Below are 20,950 nucleotides of genomic sequence, written 5' to 3'. Positions count from 1 at the left end.
TATATAGGAGCAGTATTATAGTAGTTATATTCTTGTATATAGGAGGCAGTATTATAGTAGTTATATTCTTGTATATAGGAGACAGTATTATAGTAGATATATTCTTGTATATAGGAGCAGTATTATAGTAGTTATATTCCTGTATATAGGAGCAGTATTATGGTAGTTATATTCTTGTATATAGGAAGCAGTATTATAGTAGTTATATTCTTGTATATAGGAGCAGTATTATAGTAGTTATATTCTTGTATATATAGGAGCAGTATTATAGTAGTTATATTCTTGTATATAGGAGACAGTATTATAGTAGTTATATTCTTGTATATAGGAGACAGTATTATAGTAGTTATATTCTTGTATATAGGAGGCAGTATTATAGTAGTTATATTCTTGTATATAGGAGGCAGTATTATAGTAGTTATATTCTTGTATATAGGAGCAGTATTATAGTAGTTATATTCTTGTATATAGGAGCAGTATTATAGTAGTTATAGTCTTGTACATAGGGGCAGTATTATAGGAGTTGTATTCTTGTATATAGGAGCAGTATTATAGTAGTTATATTCTTGTATATAGGAGGCAGTATTATAGTAGTTATATTCTTGTATATAGGAGCAGTATTATAGTAGTTATATTCTTGTATATAGGTGCAGTATTATAGTAGTTATATTCTTGTATATAGGAGGCAGTATTATAGTAGTTATATTCTTGTATATAGGGGCAGTATTATAGTAGTCATATTCTTGTATATAGGAGCAGTATTATAGTAGTTATATTCTTGTATATAGGAGCAGTATTATAGTAGTTATATTCTTGTACATAGGAGCAGTATTATAGTAGTTATTTTCTTGTATATAGGAGCAGTATTATAGTAGTTATATTCTTGTGTATAGGAGCAGTATTATAGTAGTTATATTCTTGTATATAGGAGCAGTATTATAGTAGTTATATTCTTGTATATAGGGGCAGTATTATAGTAGTCTTATTCTTGTATATAGGAGCAGTATTATAGTAGTTATATTCTTGTACATAGGGGGCAGTATTATAGTATTAAGCTCCTCATACAGACACTGGACTTGCTCTTTTATAGTTATGTGGAGGTTCTCCTCATTCGCTCATGTAATCGGATCACTTTAGATGATCAGGACTTTGGCCGGTCTATCCTCCCTGGCCCCTATCCGTTCAGCCCAATCGCTCCATCGCCCAAAAATCTCTGATATTTGATCAAACTTCTCAGAAATCAAAGTGTAGCGCTGTACAGCCGCCTGCGGTGCAGCCGCCGCCTTTGATCAGGTTGTGTACTTCATAGTGACGGTGCTGACATGCGAGGTCTGTCTGTAGATGATTCTTCGCAGAAACGGCAGGAACTGGGAAAGAAATCAGAAATGGCTAAATTTAGCAGCCGGCAGGAAACCCTCCTACCAGGTTAAACACGTGCCTTTCCTGAGCAGCTGTAACAGGGCAGAAGTTAGTATTCAGCCTCCTATAGGACTCACATATGTTTGCTGTAAAAGGGTTGACGAGTTTATAAAACCCAATTACATATACAATTCTGGACAATTCTGAAGACCACAAAGAGCGTCTCTCACTCGGGAGGACCTGTCCTGTACTATACACACAACCTATTGACTTAAAGGGGTATTTCAGTATTTTTATTTTATTTTATTTGACTACAGGGGCTGTAAAGTTAGTGTAGTTCATAGTCTACTGTCTGTACCGGTGTTTCATGGTGGTCTCGCAATTCTTCTGTGATTTTTGCCCCAATGTTTATTTTTAAAGGGGCTTCCCGGTGATCCAGCCGGTGGCCGTGATCGTGATGTCATGGCCACGCCCCCTCGTGACGTCACGCCACCCCCCCTCCATTCATGTCTAGACATGAATGGAGGGGGTGTGGCGTGACTTCACGAGGGGGTGTAGTCGTAAGTAAAATAAAGGAGGCGTGGTTGTGATGTTTGTTTAAAATGCCAAGAGATCGCAGGGGGCCCCAGCAGCTGGACCCCCACGATCAGACATCTTATCCCCTATCCAAGATGTCTAGCAGCAGAGTACCCCTTTAACAGCATACAACATGAATGTCGTCGCAGGTTTTCCCAGGTTGCAGTGTGGCCTGATACATTACATCACTAGTCAGGTGTTAAAAGGCAGCTTGTCTGTGCTTCAATGAGTGAAGCAACCGCAGGGTGGGAGGGAGATCATTCTGCAGGCATCCTGGTTAGAAAACACTGGTCTATTGTATGGAAGGGATAACAGGTTTGTTTCAAAGGGTGGGGTGGCTGATGTGTGGGAGGGAGAAAAGTGACCTTACAAACAAGGAATTATGGGACTTGTAGTTGGAGGGAGGGAACGCCAACAGGAAATAGCCACTTCACAAAAAAGATAGCCACAGCGTTATGGTAATTTCACAACATAACCATTTAGGCCCAAGACAAGCAGGGATCTTTCCTAAGCATGTCCTTTTTTTTTTGTCTGGTAGGTAATGACTAAAATCACTTCATGGTGGATAAGGGATAAGTTATAGATCGCAGGGGGTCCGAGCGCTGAGATCTCCTGAATGGGGCCACGGCAGAATTCTGGAAGGGGGCGTGCCGACCTCGGCACTGAGCACTGGCGGACACGCCCCCTCCATGTACCCCATAGGGATACATGGAGGGGGTGTCCCGGCGGCGGCTTCTGGCTGCTTCCGTCAAATTGCCGGGGACCCATGCAGGAGATCTCGGGGTGGGGGTGGGGGGGTTGTATTTCACCAGACTACTGTTTTAAATTGACACTGTGCAATGCTTAATTTCCCCTGTAGTGGCGCTGCAGGTAAACTGAACACTTACTACAAGGTTTCCCCACAGATCACAGCTGTTCTCTGAGAAACTTAGCAATACGTTTCAAGAACTTTAAAAAAAAAAATAGAGATTTTTCTCAAAGCAAATAAATAATCCCTTTGGGGGCAAACATTGTGATGGTACGACATGTTACAGATATAATTCTACTAAATTGTTATTTAATTCTTTCCAGGCCGAATTCTGCGAGCTCAACCTGGCGTCGTACGTGAATGGCGGCTGTATGGTGGATATGCAAGTTATGAGAAACGGCACCAGGGTGGTCAGGTGAGAGAAACTCTTGAAAGGGTCACATGACATCTTTTTTTCGTAAAATGTTTTGTGTTATTTCATGATGTTTCTCCAGTTATTTCAATTGCTGCTATTATGATCTCCAATATGGTCCTCAATTTCCAGAGGTCAGGATCATAAAGTGATGGGAATATGATGGGAAGAACCAAACAACTTGATCACATGACCTATATTTCTTGGGGGATTCCTACCCCTCCCGGTCCAATTCTCTACTTGGTTCTTTACTTTTTCACTGTCCTTATAAACATACACAGAACTTTTCTTCTATCCACCCAACATACGGTAGAGAAAACAGTAATCTTAATAGAAAATGTTTTCTTTGCTCCATTAAAACAATATATCTCCTCTCGCTGAGATGTCACAACATGGCCGCCCTCCTGGTGTGAAGCTGTTTATTTGCTTTATGAAGTGACATTTTAATAACGTTCCCCAGAAGGCATGAAAGGATTCCATTTACAACATAGTGAAATTACAAGGGAAAACGGTCTAGGAGGCGCTGCTTACAGTATGGACATAAATGAAGGACCCAGGCCAGCACAGGACAACCTATATTTTATTTTTCATAGTAAAAATTGACGCGTTTCGGCACTATCTCGGGTCTTCCTCAGGTTTAACAAAAAGTACACCCGGCTGATGTTGTGGGCAAAAGGGGTGGTTTCAACAAAATGGCTTCCTCAGGGGGCATGTCACACGCCCCCTGAGGAAGCCATTTTGGTGAAACCACCCCTTTTGCCCACTACATCAGCCGACAAAAGAATACCCTTTAATAGTGCATGCTGATAGGCTCCAAGCTATACCTGACCCAATAAAGCCATAGATATAGGGAGTGCAGAGGTACCCGGACCTGTTTACCCCATTAGAAGACACAGTCTTGTTGTTGGAGGCCTTGTTACATATTTTGTATTGGGGTCCACGATTCAGAGCTCCAATGGAGATTAGGATTAGGGCCATCTAGATATGGTGCTCTATCACTTCAAAGATAAGACATCGTAGAAAGTCTGGGAAGTCCCGAATTCATCCAGGTCATTATATGATGAGAGTAGAGGTCACACATGTCTTCAGTTTTGGGGGCATGATCTAGTTTGGGAATCAGAACACCTTTCTGTTACATTACCAGTCCTTGAATTTCATTACCACGTCACCATGACCTCCATTCCAGGATCCATTAAACATTTTCATGCTTTTAGGCCTAAAAGTGAAGTTAGGTTGACACATTTTGGATATCTTTGTAGATACCTCGAAAAGATTGCAGTCAGGCAACCTACTCTAAAAGATCCCTACTCAATGGCATGTGACCATTTACCCCATAGATAACATGGGCACAATTGCAACCTACTCCAAAAAGGATTTTTGTAAGGCAAAAAGAAATGCTGTTTCTTCTTGCATCTAGAAGCCAATAGGTTCCCAAAATTCCCAAATTCCCAAAATTAAGTGATGACCTTCACTCAGTTCCCAGGACCCTCAGGGCTTTTGGCTCAAGAACACCAATTTTGTATCTTGTAGAAAAAAACATTTCAGGGGTGTAGAGAGCCAAGTTCTCTCCATTGCCCCATAAAGCTGCAGTGACCCAGTAGGAGCGCTGTTGGGGGCACAACTAGAACCAACTGGTAGTTGTAGGTCTAAGAGCAGTAGGACTCATTGTTCACTAAAACTAGAGTGTGTCTCTAATCCTTGTTACCACTTTGGGGGTCACCAAAAACTGAAATAAGATGGGCTAGTATGTTGGTATTAAGTCCCCTGGGCACACTCACACACTCTAAAGATGTTGTGGCAGATGGTAGTTGAGGAACCCTTACTTAATTATGATGATGTCTTAAATAAAAAGTATTTTTATTATCAGTACTAAAAACCCCTTTAACATGGAACAAGACAAAGTTCCAATATATATACTCTCGCAAGATCATCACACTTATGAAATGGCCTTCGAATGGCAAATGTTATCACATCAACCATGTGTCCTCTACTAAAACCAGCACACCACCGGTTAACAAGACCCAGAAAGTGTTTTTATTTTTAATACTGAAGGATCCCCTTAACATGAATGAAGACTAAGTTCTTCTGGTGGTGGCATTGGTTAGTATCTCTCGAAGGACTTGTCATCACAATCATGACATGGCCTTTGACCGACAGGTGACGTCACATTGATGACGTAATTTATGCCATAACCAGCACACTATAGGTTAATAGGGAAAATTGTTTTAGCTAGTCCCAGACAGAGACCCCTGCATCAAAACCCTTCATTATATTGTCCTCAAAAACCAGAAGAAGGAATGTCTCCTAATATAGGACTACTAGCCCGAAGTCCTAAACATTCCAGGGTAAGCCTGTCCCTGCATGCATGCCCAGCACGTCATCCTCTTCATAGTGTTTTTCCAGCTGTGAATTGAAGTTACAAGACCTCTGTCCGTTTTATCCTCCATGTAGGTCCCTACCACTTGGCCACCATATGTCCGCTTTGCCTGACAACATAACTAATCGCAATGTATCAGCGTAAAAATCCCATTGTGATTGACTTGATCCCGGCTATGGAGTGCTTGGAATTCCTCACTGTCCCGTCCTGCTAACCTGTTATTACATACAAGTCATTGACTGGTGACATTGATTATAGTCTTCATCCGACAGACAAACATTTTTACAATTCCACAAACCCGGGCCGTCCTTGCCTGTCAACGTTTTTTTTCTTAAAAAACAAACTTCAGTTGCTTTATAGTTATTTTGGTTTTAGGGACAGCAACCAAAGTGGTGGCCATTATAGTGCCCACTGGGGGCGGCCAGTCCTATCCAATTGAAAATACCAAAAGACTAAAATGTTCACTTTTTCCAATTGGGTACATTTTAGATTTTTTTTTTTTTTACCTATTCTGTACATCAATGAAGGGGAACAATCTTATTTGGATCCAACTTGGGGTACGCTGCCCCACCTGAAGACTCACATGTTACATTTTATGTATCCAACTGGTGTAGTGCCTTGTTGTGGACTCGTCCCCCTCAGTAGAGGCCTCACCGTTGACATTCTATGTTTGGGACCATTGTAGTGCATTGTTCAGGACTTGTCCTCCTCAGTAGAGGCCTCACCGGTGACATTCTATGTATGGGACTGTTGTAGTGCCTTGTTGTGGACTCGTCCTCCTCAGTAGAGGCCTCATCGGTGACATTCTATGTATGGGACTGTTTTAGTGCGTTGTTGTGGACTCGTCCTCCTCAGCAGAGACCTCAGCGGTGACATTCTATGTTTGGGACCGTTGTAGTGCATTGTTGAGGACTTGTCCTCCTCAGTAGAGGCCTCACCGTTGACATTCTATGTATGGGACTGTTGTAGTGCCTTGTTGTGGACTCGTCCTCCTCAATAGAGGCCTCATCAGTGACATTCTATGTTTGGGACCATTGTAGTGCGTTGTTGTGGACTCATCCTCCTCAGTAGAGGCCTCACCGGTGACATTCTATGTTTGGGACCGTTGTAGTGCGTTGTTGTGGACTCGTCCTCCTCAGTAGAGGCCTCACTGGTGAGATTCTATGTTTGGCACCACTGTAGTCTGTTGTTTTGGACTCGTCTTCCTCAGTAGAGGCCTCACCGATGACATACTATGTTATGGACCGTTGTAATGCCTTGTTTTGGTCTCGTCCTCCTCAGCAGAGGCCTCATCGGTGACATTCTATGTTTGGGACCATTGTAGAGCGTTGTTGTGGACTCATCCTCCTCAGTAGAGGCTTTACCGGTGACATTCTATGTTTGGGACCGTTGTAGTGCGTTGTTTTGGACCCGTCCTCCTCAGTAGAGGCCTCACCGGTGACATTTTATGTTTGGGACCATTGTAGTGCGTTGTTGTGGACTCGTCCTCCTCAGCAGAGGCATCACCGGTGACATTCTATGTTTGGGACCATTGTAGTGCATTGTTGTGGACTAGTCCTCCTCAGCAGAGGCCTCACTGGATACATTCTATGTATCAGACTGTTATAGTGCATTGTTGTGGACTCCTCCTCCTCAGTAGAGGCCTCACCAATGACATTCTATGTATCGGACTGTTGTAGTGCGTTGTTGTGGACTCGTTCTCCTCAGTAGAGGCCTCACTGGTGACATTCTATGTTTGGAACCATTGTAGTCCATTGTTTTGGACTCGTCCTCCTCAGTAGAGGCCTCACCGATGACATACTATGTTATGGACCATTGTAATGCCTTGTTTTGGACTCGTCCTCCTCAGCAGAGGCCTCACCGGTGACATTCCATGTATGGGACTGTTGTAGTGCATTGTTGTGGACTTGTCCTCCTCAGCAGAGGCTTCACTGGTGACATTCTATGCATTGGACTGGTGTAGTGCCTTGTTTTGGGATCCTCCTCCTCAGCAGAGGCCTCACTGGTGACATTCTATGTTTGGAACCATTGTAGTGCCTTGTTTTGGACTCGTCCTCCTCAGTAGAGGCCTCACGGGTGACATTCTATGTTTGGGACCGTTGTAGTGCCTTGTTTTGGACTCGTCCTCCTCAGCAGAGGCCTCACTGGCGACATTCAATGCATCGGACTGGTGTAGTGCCTTGTTTTGGACTCGTCCTCCTCAGCAGAGGCCTCACTGGTGACATTCTATGCAACGGACTGGTGTAGTGCCTTGTTTTGGACTCGTCCTCCTCAGCAGAGGCCTCACTGGTGACATTCTATGCATCGGACTGGTGTAGTGCCTTTTTTTGGACTCGTCCTCCTCAGCAGAGGCCTCACTGGTGACATTCTATGCATCGGACTGGTGTAGTGCCTTGTTTTGGACTCGTCCTCCTCAGCAGAGGCCTCACTGGTGACATTCTATGCATCGGACTGGTGTAGTGCCTTGTTTTGGACTCGTCCTCCTCAGCAGAGGCCTCACTGGTGACATTCTATGCATCGGACTGGTGTAGTGCCTTGTTTTGGACTAGTCCTCCTCAGCAGAGGCCTCACCAGTGACATTCTCGGGCTGCGTTTAATTACAGTATGTCAGGACTGAGTTAGTGCAGCTGTCAGCTGACGGAAACCATGTGTGATACCACTAAATATCCCCCAGATTGATGTCCTCGGCGTGACAAAACAGGTAAATACCGATCAATGGGAAACGTCTCGTCCAGGATCTACATTCTTAATATTGTTCTGCTGCTGAGCATTCCTGGAATGATTTGTGTAATGTGCTTAAAGGAGAACCGCACCTAAAATATCCTGACACACTGTGCGGGTACGAGGTCTAATACTGTTTAGTGGCCGCATCGCCCTGACCATATAGAGTACAAGTAATATTTTCACCCTATTCTTAAATATTTTCCCCATATAATGCTAATATATAAAAATATAGTGTATTTCCATGGAAAACCAGAATATCACCATATTGGTTCTTATAATTCTGCCATACAGTGCCCAAATAATATCACCATATAGGTCCACTTATATATCCACATAAAACTGCCCTACAGAAGCCAAATAATACCACTCTATAGTTGCTCATAATACTGCCATACAGAAGCCAAAAAATACCACTCTATAGTTGCTCATAATACTGCCATACGGAAGCCAAATAATACCACTCTATAGTTGCTCATAATACTGCCATACAGAAGCCAAATAATACCACTCTATAGTTGCTCATAATACTGCCATACAGAAGCCAAATAATACCACTCTATAGTTGCTCATAATACTGCCATACAGAAGCCAAATAATACCACTCTATAGTTGCTCATAATACTGCCATACGGAAGCCAAATAATACCACTCTATAGTTGCTCATAATACTGCCATACGGAAGCCAAATAATACCACTCTATAGTTGCTCATAATACTGCCATACAGAAGCCAAATAATACCACTCTATAGTTGCTCATAATACTGCCATACAGTAGCCAAATAATACCACTCTATAGTTGCTCATAATACTGCCATACAGAAGCCAAATAATACCACTCTATAATTGCTCATAATACTGCCATACAGAAGCCAAATAATACCACTCTATAGTTGCTCATAATACTGCCATACGGAAGCCAAATAATACCACTCTATAGTTGCTCATAATACTGCCATACGGAAGCCAAATAATACCACTCTATAGTTGCTCATAATACTGCCATACAGAAGCCAAATAATACCACTCTATAGTTGCTCATAATACTGCCATACGGAAGCCAAATAATACCTCAATATAGGTCCAAGTAATACTGCCAGAAAGAGCCCACATAACACCACTATGTGGACACACTGGGACAGTGTGGAGAGGCAAAGTTGACCAGTTGCCCATAGCAACCAATCAGATCGCTTCTTTCATTCTTAACAAGGCCTGTGAAAAATGAAAGAAGCGATCTGATTGGTTGCTATGGGCAACTGGTCAACTTTGCCTCTCCACAGGTTTTGATAAATCTCCCCCCATAGTGATCAGTGGGTCCTTAATATAGTCCATAATTGAGTGCTCCCCTACTACCCATCTATCATTATCTTTATCCTTTTTGTAAGCGTCTCTAATTTGTATATATCCAAATTTTACTAGATCCCTAATAAAAGGAAAGTAATGGGGAATTTATACAAAATGATTGTTATTAATAAGGGGGAGACTCAAATTAATAGATGTAAAGGAAAATGGGAAAAAGAATTACCGTATTTTTCGTCCTATAGGACGCACCGGCGTATAAGACGCACCCAATTTATAGGTGCAAAATCTAAAAAAATAAAGATTTTGAACCCAATAGTGGTCTTCAACCTCCGGACCTCCAGATGTTGCAAAACTACAACTCCCAGCATGCCCGGACAGCCGTTGGCTGTCCGGGCATGCTGGGAGTTGTAGTTTTGCAACATCTGGAGGTGCGCAGATTGAAGACCACTGCATAGGAGGTAGTACTCACGTGTCCCCGCCGCTCCGGACCCGTCACCGCTTCCCTGGATGTCGCTCCATCGTTGTCGCCGTGTCCCCGTCGCTCCGGAACGTCTCTGCTGCCGGCCGGGTATCCACGCTCTCCGTCGCCGTCATCACGTCGTTACGCACGCCGACGCACGTAAGTGATGACGAGGAAGGAGAGCGCCGGCCATACTGAACGGAGAAGACACCGAGGAGGCAGGTAATGTCCCTCCCGGTGTCCTGTAAGCACTAACCCGGCTATTCAGTCGGGCTGTTCGGGACCGCCGCGGTGAAACCGCGAACAGCCCGACTGAACAGCCGGGTTAGTGTCACTTTCCCTTCAGATGCGGCGGTCAGCTTTGATCGCCGCGTCTGAAGGGTTAATACAGGGCATCACCGCGATCGGTGATGTCCTGTATTAGCCGCGGGTCCCGGCCGTTGATGGCCGCAGGGACCGCCGCGATAGGGGTGTATTCGCCGTATAAGACGCACCGACTTTCCCCCCCCAGTTTTGGGGAAGAAAAAGTGCGTCTTATACGGCGAAAAATACGGTAGGTGAGATAAGTAGAGAAGACTGGTTGGACGCCTTCTGTAACATCAAAAAAATCAATATTAAATCAAAACCACCGGATTTCCCTGTTTAAGATGCTTCACCGATTGCATTATTCACCAAGGTTTTTGTGGAAAATCGGATATAGAAATGACCCTACCTGCCTTAAGTGTAGAGGGGGAGAGGCAGAGCTGATTCATATCGCTATATAATACCACCATATAATGGCTCATATAATACCCCCATACACTTTCTATAAAAAACACGATAAAATTGCTCATATAATACCCCCACACTGCTTATAGAATACCACAATATAGTGCTCATAAAATACCCCATATACACTATCTATACAATGCCTCCATATAATGGCTCAAATAAACCCCCCAAACACTGCCCGTATATTGCCACCATATAATGGCTCATATAAACCCCTCAAACACTGCCTATATAATACCACCATATAATGTCTCATATAAACCCCCCAAAACACTGCCTATATAATACCACCATATAATGGCTCATATAAACCCCTCAAACACTGCCCATATAATACCAAATAATGAAATTATACAGAAAACCAGTCCTCAGAGGTACTTAAAATAATAGTGGAAAGAAAGTGATATGTCCCATAGCTGTCGGCTTGCCTCGCATCTCAGGACGGCTGGCATACTGCAGCCCTAACAGAACGTGGATCCGGTGAGCGGTGCTAAGCACCATACTATTTGACTTATACTGCTATAACATTACTATGCACTTTATTATTAACTTCTTTCGCTAATTGTGGAACTCTAAGATCATCTGTTATATGGCCATCTGATATCTATGGAACAAATGGACATTCTCATTTGTGGTGATTAAAGGGTACCTTTCATCAAATTTTTTTTTTATATAGTAAAGATTAATGGATGCAGAACAACTTTCTAATAGCATGTTATTAAAAATTATGCTTCTTTCTATTTCTATTTAATGACCACTAGGGGTCTCCCTACCAGACTCGTGCTGGAGTCCTAAATCTCAGACTGTAGCCAGGACACAGACAAGCTCAGCACTGCTCCCTGGCAGGGAGCAGTGCTGAGCTTATCTGTGTCCTGGCTACAGGCAACCTGTCCATGTCAGGAACTGTCCAGAGCAGCATAGGTTTGCTATAGGAATTTTCTCCTGTTCTGGACAGTTCCTTATACAGGCATCAGGTGTCAGCAGAGAGCACTGTGGACAAGACAAAACAAGAAATGCAAAAAGAAAAGAATTTCCTCTGTTAGCATACAGCTGCTAAAAAGTACTGGAAGAGTAAAGAGTTTTTAATAGAAATAATTTACAAATCTGTTCAACTTTCTGGCACCAGTTGATTAAAAAAAAATAATGTTTTCCACCGAAGCACCCCTTTAAGCCCCCGAAACACTGCCTATATAATGCCACCATATAATGGCAACAAATAATACCCCCATACACTTCATATTAAAAACCACCATAAAATTGCTCATATAATACCCCCATACACTGCTTATATAATACCACCATCTAATTGCTCATATAATACCACCATATAATTGCTCATATAATACCACCATATAATTGCTCATATAATACCACCATATAATTGCTCATATAATACCCCCATACACTGCTTATCTATTACCACTATATAGTGTTCATATAATACCACCATATTGTGTTTATATAATACCCCCACACACTGCTTATATAATACCACCATATAATTGCTCATATAATACCACCATATAATTGCTCATATAATACCCCCATACAGTGCTTAGCTATTACCACTATATAGTGTTCTTATAATACCACCATATAGTGTTTATATAATACCACCGTAAATTGTGGAAATTTTTATATTTGCCTCTCTGCTTATAGTATATCCTAGTCCGCAATGTTCCCATACACAGCATCACGTAGTCCTGCACTGCTCGGACCTGCAGGTACCTGCCTACAACTGACTGGAGAATTTGTTCTAGAATAACCCGGAGATTTCTGCTGATATAAAACGAAATGTTTTAGCGTTTGAGGGTTTACACAATAAACAGAACACACAGGAGATGGGAGTGAGGAAATGTGAGACTGACGCCGAACGCGGGTGGAGACACGAAACTTCACTATCCACCTCAAAGACTTAGCAGGGCCATATGAAGAGCAGAATTGACACAATTTCCCCAAATATTTTCAGCTAGAGGGCGCTAGAGCTACTTTACATTGCACCACTGCTTGTTCAGAAATATGTACTGTGCATGAGAATGATTATAATCTATAAGCAGTTGGGACATGTTATCTCTCACCTCAATTCTGATAAAAAGTAGGATGTCCCCAATTTAGGGGGTAAAAAATTTGACACGATCAGCTGATTTCCAGATGTCCCATACTTAAAGGGGCACTGCACCCCTAGACATCTTATCCCCTATCCAAAGGAAAATGGATAAGATGTCTGCCGGTGGGGACCCCGCGATCTCCCTGCTGCACCCGGCCGGCGTTCATTTAGAGTGTCGGGTTCAGTGCCGGAGGCTCGTGACGTCACGGTTACACCCCGCTTGTGACATCACGGCCATGCCCCCTCAATGCAAGTCTATAGGAGGGGGCGTGATGGCCGTCATGCCCCCTCCTATATACTTGCATTGAGGGGGCATAGCCATGACATCACGAGCGGGGCGTGACAGTGACGTCACGAGCCTCCGCCCCACATCGCCAGTCATCTGTCACCGAGCGCAGTTTGCTCCGTACACCTGGGGTGTACATGTCTGGGGTGCCGCAGCCAAGATCGCAGGGGTCCCCAGTGGCAGGACCCCACGATCAGACATCTTGTCCCCTATCCAAAGGATAAGGTGTCTAGGGGCGGAGTACCCCTTTAAATTAATGTGATCCCTTTAAGAAACCAGTTTAGGTCATTCATTTCAATCTGGAAACCACCAACAAGATGAAGCTGCCCTATATTATCAGAACTATGCAAAAGGTACTAAAAGCAACTTAATAAAGACAATGGATCCATCAACAGCAATCTGTTGACTGTTTCCATTGAGCAAATGAAAAACAAACATTACATTTTATTGTGTAAAAAAACAAATTGGGAAATATTTAATTTATCTAATAAATAAAAAACTTGCAAGCAAGGTACTAAAAGCAATTTTATAATGACAGTGGATCCATCAACAGCAATTTGTTGACTGTTTCCCTTTAGCAAAAAAAAAACTATTTGGAAAATACTTGAATTTGTAAAGTTGCCCTGTATAATCTCAAAAAAATAAAATTTTTGCAAGTAAGGTTCTAAAAGCCACTTTATAATGTCAAAGGATCCATCAACAGCAACCTAGTGATTGGTTCCATTTTCAGATATGACTTTTTAAAGCTGCCCTGTATTACCCAACATAACCATCATTTCACTTATTTTCCAACTTTAAGTGTACCTGTCAGATCCCACTAAAAAAATTGCGGGGGGGTCCCAGAGGCCCAAGCCCCGCGATCAGACATCTTATCATGTCTTACGTATATAAGTAAAATGATAGTTTAGCAATAGAATTTTGTAAAGTTGCCCTGTATTATCTGACAAAACTCAAATTATATTGACAATAGATCCATCAACAGCAATTTGTTGATTGCTTTTTTTCAGCAATTTTTTTCTTAGTTTTTTTAATCTACTTATTGAGTAAAAACAAGTTAAAAAACAGGCAAACTGTCCAAAGGCGCTTAAATGGTTCCGTGTCACAGAACATACCTGTCACATTAATAATGTAAGCGAGCAGCTGGATTCTTACTGCAGTCATTTGCTGCCCTGGGCTGTTAGGAAGATTTTATATTACACGTTGTGTAAAGTAGAGCGTGGCCCATAAATAACCATGGAGGAGAGCGGCAGCTGGACCGGGGAGGCCACAGTTATGGGGGCAACGATACATCTCAGCAAGGATAGAAAACATCCTGGATAACACATCTGCTTAATGTACGTGTATAAAATGTCACAAGTCTGCTTCAGAGCTGAAATCTCCTACTTGTTCTGTGTCTGCAGGTCTGTACACAGTGACCTCACCAGCAGAATAGTGAGTGCAGCTCTGGAGTATAATACAGGATATAACTCAGGATCAGTACAGGATAAGTAATGTAATGTATGTACACAGTGATCTCACCAGCAGAATAGTGAGTGCAGCTCTGGAGTATAATACAGGATATAACTCAGGATCAGTACAGGATAAGTAATGTAATGTCTGTACACAGTGACCTCACCAGCAGAATAGTGAGTGCAGCTCTGGAGTATAATACAGGATATAACTCAGGATCAGTACAGGATAAGTAATGTAATGTATGTACACAGTGATCTCACCAGCAGAATAGTGAATACAGCTCTGGAGTATAACACAGGATATAACTCAGGATCAGTACAGGATAAGTAATGTAATGTATGTACACTGTGACCCCACCAGCAGAATAGTGAGTAGAGCTCTGGGGTATAATACAGGATATAACTCAGGATCAGTACAGGATAAGTAATGTAATGTATGTACACAGTGACCTCACCAGCAGAATAGTGAGTACAGCTCTGGAGTATAATACAGGATATAACTCAGGATCAGTACAGGATAAGTAATGTAATGTATGTACACAGTGACCTCACCAGCAGAATAGTGAGTACAGCTCTGGGGTATAATACAGGATATAACTCAGGATCAGTACAGGATAAGTAATGTAATGTATGTATACAGTGACCTCACCAGCAGAATAGTGAGTACAGCTCTGGGGTATAATTCAGGATATAGCTCAGGATCAGTACAGGATAAGTAATGTAATGTATGTACACAGTGACCTCACCAGCAGAATAGTGAGTACAGCTCTGGAGTATAATACAGGATATAACTCAGGATCAGTACAGGATAAGTAATGTAATGTATGTACACAGTGACCTCACCAGCAGAATAGTGAGTACAGCTCTGGAGTATAATACAGGATATAACTCAGGATCAGTACAGGATAAGTAATGTAATGTATGTACACAGTGACCTCACCAGCAGAATAGTGAGTACAGCTCTGGAGTATAATACAGGATATAACTCAGGATCAGTACAGGATCAGTAATATAATGTATATGCACAGTGACCTCACCAGCAGAATGACTATGCAGCTGGTGTTAATATTCAGGTGGAGTGCCCCTTTAATGAAGCCTTCACCAGTCAGAACACTTTTCAGCAGCTCTCTTGCAGCAGTCTGGGTCTTGTCTGTGTTATCCGCCTCCAGCCCGAGCCCCCGTCTTACCTTATGCACAAGGAATTTTCTGGTGTAAACTATAACTTTTATTACTATAATAAAAAAATAAAAAAGAAAAGAAAATTGCGCCATTACCTCGCCTTTTTCTCATGATCGGAGGCACGTTCACTAGTCTCAGCAGATGAGTCAATGAATAAGACGCTGGAGCAGGTAGAAGGGACTTTCATAGAAACCTGAGACAGTTTCCACCTAAAATATAAAAGCTTCAGTCACTCAGCTTTCCATGGACCCTGAATGGCCTAGAAATCTGCAAAGTACATTCTCTATTCCATCTAGTCTAAGTCTTCAGTGTAGTTCTGTTCATTTTTTTTCCTGAATCAGGAAGCTCAGGATGATTTTAGGGGTTGTCCAAGATTTGAAAACTGTTGTAGCTTTCTTCCAGATACAGCGCCCCTCTGGTCCTCAGGTTGTGTGTGGTATTACATTTCTATATTGTTCCATTGAATTGAGCTGAGTTGTTGTTGGACCTGAGGACAGATGTGGTGCTGGATTTGGAAGGAAGCAACTGTGATTTTGTGACCCTGGATTACGCCTTTAATTTGCACTTTCCAATTTTTTTGCTCATATCATGAATGCTCGCCTTCACTCATCCTACAGCGCCATCTGTTCTACCCCTCCCCCCCAGCTCTATCTGTATACTGCTGCTATCTCTATGGGATCAGGATATATGGTGGTTATACACCTCCCCTCCAGCTCTATCTGTATACTGCTGCTATCTCTATGGGATCAGGATATATGGTGGTTATACACCTCCCCTCCAGCTCTATCTGTATACTGCTGCTATCTCTATGGGATCAGGATATATAGTAGTTATACATCTCCCCTCCAGCTCTTTCTGTATACTGCTGCTATCTCTATGGGATCAGGATATAAAGTAGTTATACACCTCCCCTCCAGCTCTATTTGTATACTGCTGCTATCTCTATGGGATCAGGATATATAGTAGTTATACACCTCCCCTCCAGCTCTATTTGTATACTGCTGCTGCTGTATCTATGGGATTAGGATATATAGTAGGTATTCACCTTCCATCCAGCTCTATCTGTATACTGCTGCTGCTATCTCTATAGGATCAGGATATAAAGTAGTTATACACCTCCCCTCCAGCTCTATTTGTATACTGCTGCTGCTGTATCTATAGGATTAGGATATATAGTAGGTATTCACCTTCCATCCAGCTCTATCTGTATACTGCTGCTATCTCTATGGGATCAGGATATATGGTGGTTATATACCTCCCCTCTAGCTCTATCTGTATACTGCTGCTGCTGTATCTATGGGATTAGGATGTATAGTAGGTATTCATCTCCTCTCCAGCTCTATCTGTATACTGCTGCTGCTATCTCAAAACTGCAGTAAAAGGCCAACTTGTGATCACAGCCTGATAACTTAAATCTTCATAAACCTCAGTTGTGATTATAGGTCAAATCTCTTTTTCCTTATTACAATATTTCTCTAAAAAAAACACATTTTAAATAAGAAAACCTATCAAAGCTGCACGTAATGTGAACTGACCCCAAACCACTTATGAGTCTAACTAGGTCACATGGGGGACTTTCGGCACCAGCAGCTTAATAAGATGAGCAGGTGCAGTGATCACATTACACCCACCTCTCTCTGCAAAGCCAGAGCATTCATGGGAAATGTAGGCAGCATTAGGAAATCGTTTCAGTGATGGAGTTGCAATCAGTATGGCTGAAAACTCCATACCTGCCACATCAGCTAAAACAGGTAAGCACAAGATCTACACAAGAACCTCAATATTCTTTAATAATAGCCTATACTGCACTATACTATAGGCAAAAAATAAGTTTTTTAAGGGGAATTTGACTGATGTCCATGGACGTCCGGATAGTAAAGGGTCAATGAAGAATTCCAGGAGATATAAAACTGGACTTTCTATCAGCTCAGACTTGGTATTTCCTCCAGGAAATGTCAGATTCCTCAGCGCACCACTTCCTGCCCTCGTCCTCCACCTGCACGAAAGGATCTGGGCGGCTGCTGTTTATAATGTCCCTGTACCCGGAGGGGGGGGGGGTACCACTGATCAGACGGGGAGCAACGTGACCCAAAAAGCAACCTGTCTATGTAAGGATTATCACAGGTGCTGGCCATTTAAATGGCGTCGCCCTAGTGGCCGGTGCCAGATTGACCAAAATTATGAGAAAATGGCACATTCCTCCTCTCCAGACGTCTTCATCCATCCAAAGTAAATTCAGGTGACGTCCAAGGTCAATACCCCGAGATGGGCGAGGAGCTCCTTAAAGGGAACCCTGTATATTTATATAGGAGGAGGGGCAGGATCTCAATGTGTTAAAGGGAAACACTACAGGTATTTATTAGGGATATGTATATCTTATATTAGGCCTGACCGGATGTTTCTTTATTTCTTACAGATCCTTTAAGCCGGACTTTGTTCTGATCCGACAGCACGCGTACAGCATGACCCTCGGAGAGGATTTCCGCAGCCTGATCCTGGGACTACAGTATGGAGGGGTCCCGAGCGTCAACTCCCTGTACTCCATCTATAACTTCTGCAGCAAACCCTGGGTGGTAAGTGATTATTAGGGTACAATATACATCATACTTCAAGAGCTGCACTCACTATACTGCTGGTGAGGTCACTGTGCACATACATTACATTACTTATCCTGTACTGATCCTGAGGTATATCCTGTATTATACTCCAGAGCTGTACTCACTATTCTGCTGGTGAGGTCACTGTGTACATACATTACATTACTTATCCTGTACTGATACTGAGTTATATCCTGTATTATACTGCAGAGCTGTACTCACTATTCTGCTGGTGAGGTCACTGTGTACATACATTACATTACTTATCCTGTACTGATCCTGAGTTATATCCTGTATTATACTCCAGAGCTGTACTCACTATTCTGCTGGTGAGGTCACTGTGTACATACATCACATTACTTATCCTGTACTGATCCTGAGTTATATCCTGTATTATACTCCAGAGCTGTACTCACTATTCTGCTGGTGAGGTCACTGTGTACATACATTACATTACTTATCCTGTACTGATCCTGAGTTATATCCTGTATTATATCCCAGAGCTGTACTCACTATTCTGCTGGTGAGGTCACTGTGTACATACATTACATTACTTATCCTGTACTGATCCTGAGTTATATCCTGTATTATACTCCAGAGCTGTACTCACTATTCTGCTGGTGAGGTCACTGTATACATACATTACATTACTTATCCTGTACTGATCCTGGGTTATATCCTGTATTATACTCCAGAGCTGTACTCACTATTCTGCTGGTGAGGTCACTGTGTACATACATCACATTACTTATCCTGCACTGATCCTGAGTTATATCCTGTATTATACTCCAGAGCTGTACTCACTATTCTGCTGGTGAGGTCACTGTGTACATACATTACATTACTTATCCTGTACTTATCCTGAGTTATATCCTGTATTATACTCCAGAGCTGTACTCACTATTCTGCTGGTGAGATCACTGTGTACATACATTACATTACTTATCCTGTACTGATCCTGAGTCATATCCTGTATTATACTCCAGAGCTGCACTCACTATTCTGCTGGTGAGATCACTGTGTACATACATTACATTACTGATCCTGTACTGATCCTGAGTCATATCCTGTATTATACTCCAGAGCTGCACTCACTATTCTGCTGGTGAGGTCACTGTGTACATACATTACATTACTTATCCTGTACTGATCCTGGGTTATATCCTGTATTATACTCCAGAGCTGTACTCACTATTCTGCTGGTGAGGTCACTGTGTACATACATTACATTACTTATCCTGTACTGATCCTGAGTTATATCCTGTATTATATTGCAGAGCTGTACTCACTATTCTGCAGGTGAGGTCACTGTGTACATACATTACATTACTTATCCTGTACTGATCCTGAGTTATATCCTGTATTATACTTCAGAGCTGTACTCACTATTCTGCTGGTGAGGTCACTGTGTACATACATTACATTACTTATCCTATACTGATCCTGAGTTATATCCTGTATTATACTCCAGAGCTGTACTCACTATTCTGCTGGTGAGGTCACTGGGTACATACATTACATTACTTATCTTGTACTGATCCTGAGTTATATCCTGTATTATACTCCAGAGCTGCACTCACTCTTCTGCTGGTGGGGTCTCTGTGTACATGAGTTATATTGGAGATGACAAGGACATGGCGGTTCAGGACTGGTCCCTGATGCAGAATGCAGATAACACAGAAGACATCCAGCTCTTTAGTCATAACAACCTCTTGTTTTCCTTCCTCCTGTCACGCTCTGTCCTCACCGCGATGTTGGCCGCCATGTTTTCTCTTTGCCCGTTTGCCAAGAATAATGAGCCAGGTTTTGCTCGGTGTTATTGGTAAAATGAGACGGACGCAGGACATCGTGTAGAGGAATTTCAGTGGTAATAAGGGTGGTGGTCCGGTTAGTCGCAATCGCTACTGTTAGCTTCATAAAGATGTAGCAGAGCAGAAACGTTGTGATATCACATCATGTTATGTGTGAATTTACATAGGACTGCAGGAAAACCTACTCCAGTGTCCACTATTGTACGCACCATGCAGCCCCCGTTATCCTAAGATCAAGAGTTATCCCCTATCCACAGCTGTTACAAAACTACAAAAGCCTTCATCTGTCCGGGCATGCTGGGAGTTGTAGTTTTGCAACAGTTGGAGCCAATGGTTAGAAAACACTGGAAAAGGAGAGAACTAGCCAAAAACTAGGGCTATAGGCAGCAGTCTGTGTGAAAGGGGGGCCAAGAGCAGCAGCCTTTGTGAAACAGCAGTTTTTGTGAAATAGGGGCGGGGCATAAACTGTAGTGAGTCTATGTGAGCGATCAATGAATATATGGGAGAATGGATCCATGTGCAGCAGTCTATGTGAGAGAGGGGTTAATAAGCAGCAGTCTATGTGAGAGAGGGATTAATAAACAGCTGTCTATGTGAGAGAGGGATTAATAAACAGCAGTCTATGTAAAAGAGGGATTAATAAACAGCAGTCTATGTGAGAGAGGGATTAATAAACAGCAGTCTATGTAAAAGAGGGATTAATAAACAGCAGTCTATGTGAGAGAGGGATTAATAAACAGCAGTCTATGTGAGAGAGGGATTAATAAACAGCAGTCTATGTGAGAGAGGGAT

The 20,950-nt window shown here is 42.5% G+C and overlaps 1 protein-coding gene across 4 annotated transcripts in view; it reads left to right on the top strand.

The window, feature by feature from the left end:
• The window catches only part of SYN3 (synapsin III), a 301,143-nt gene that overhangs the window by 108,565 nt on the left and 171,628 nt on the right, over positions 1–20,950 (top strand). For all 4 annotated transcript variants that reach the window (XM_056517637.1, XM_056517635.1, XM_056517636.1 and 1 more), the window contains exons 4-5: positions 3,007–3,098; positions 18,167–18,323. In XM_056517637.1, coding sequence (XP_056373612.1) covers positions 3,007–3,098; positions 18,167–18,323 — 249 coding nt within the window. The remainder of the gene's footprint in view (positions 1–3,006; positions 3,099–18,166; positions 18,324–20,950) is intronic.

Source organism: Hyla sarda, chromosome 4, assembly GCF_029499605.1.
Source record: "Hyla sarda isolate aHylSar1 chromosome 4, aHylSar1.hap1, whole genome shotgun sequence".
Lineage (NCBI taxonomy): Eukaryota > Metazoa > Chordata > Amphibia > Anura > Hylidae > Hyla > Hyla sarda.
This window is presented reverse-complemented; position numbering and strand designations above follow the sequence as displayed.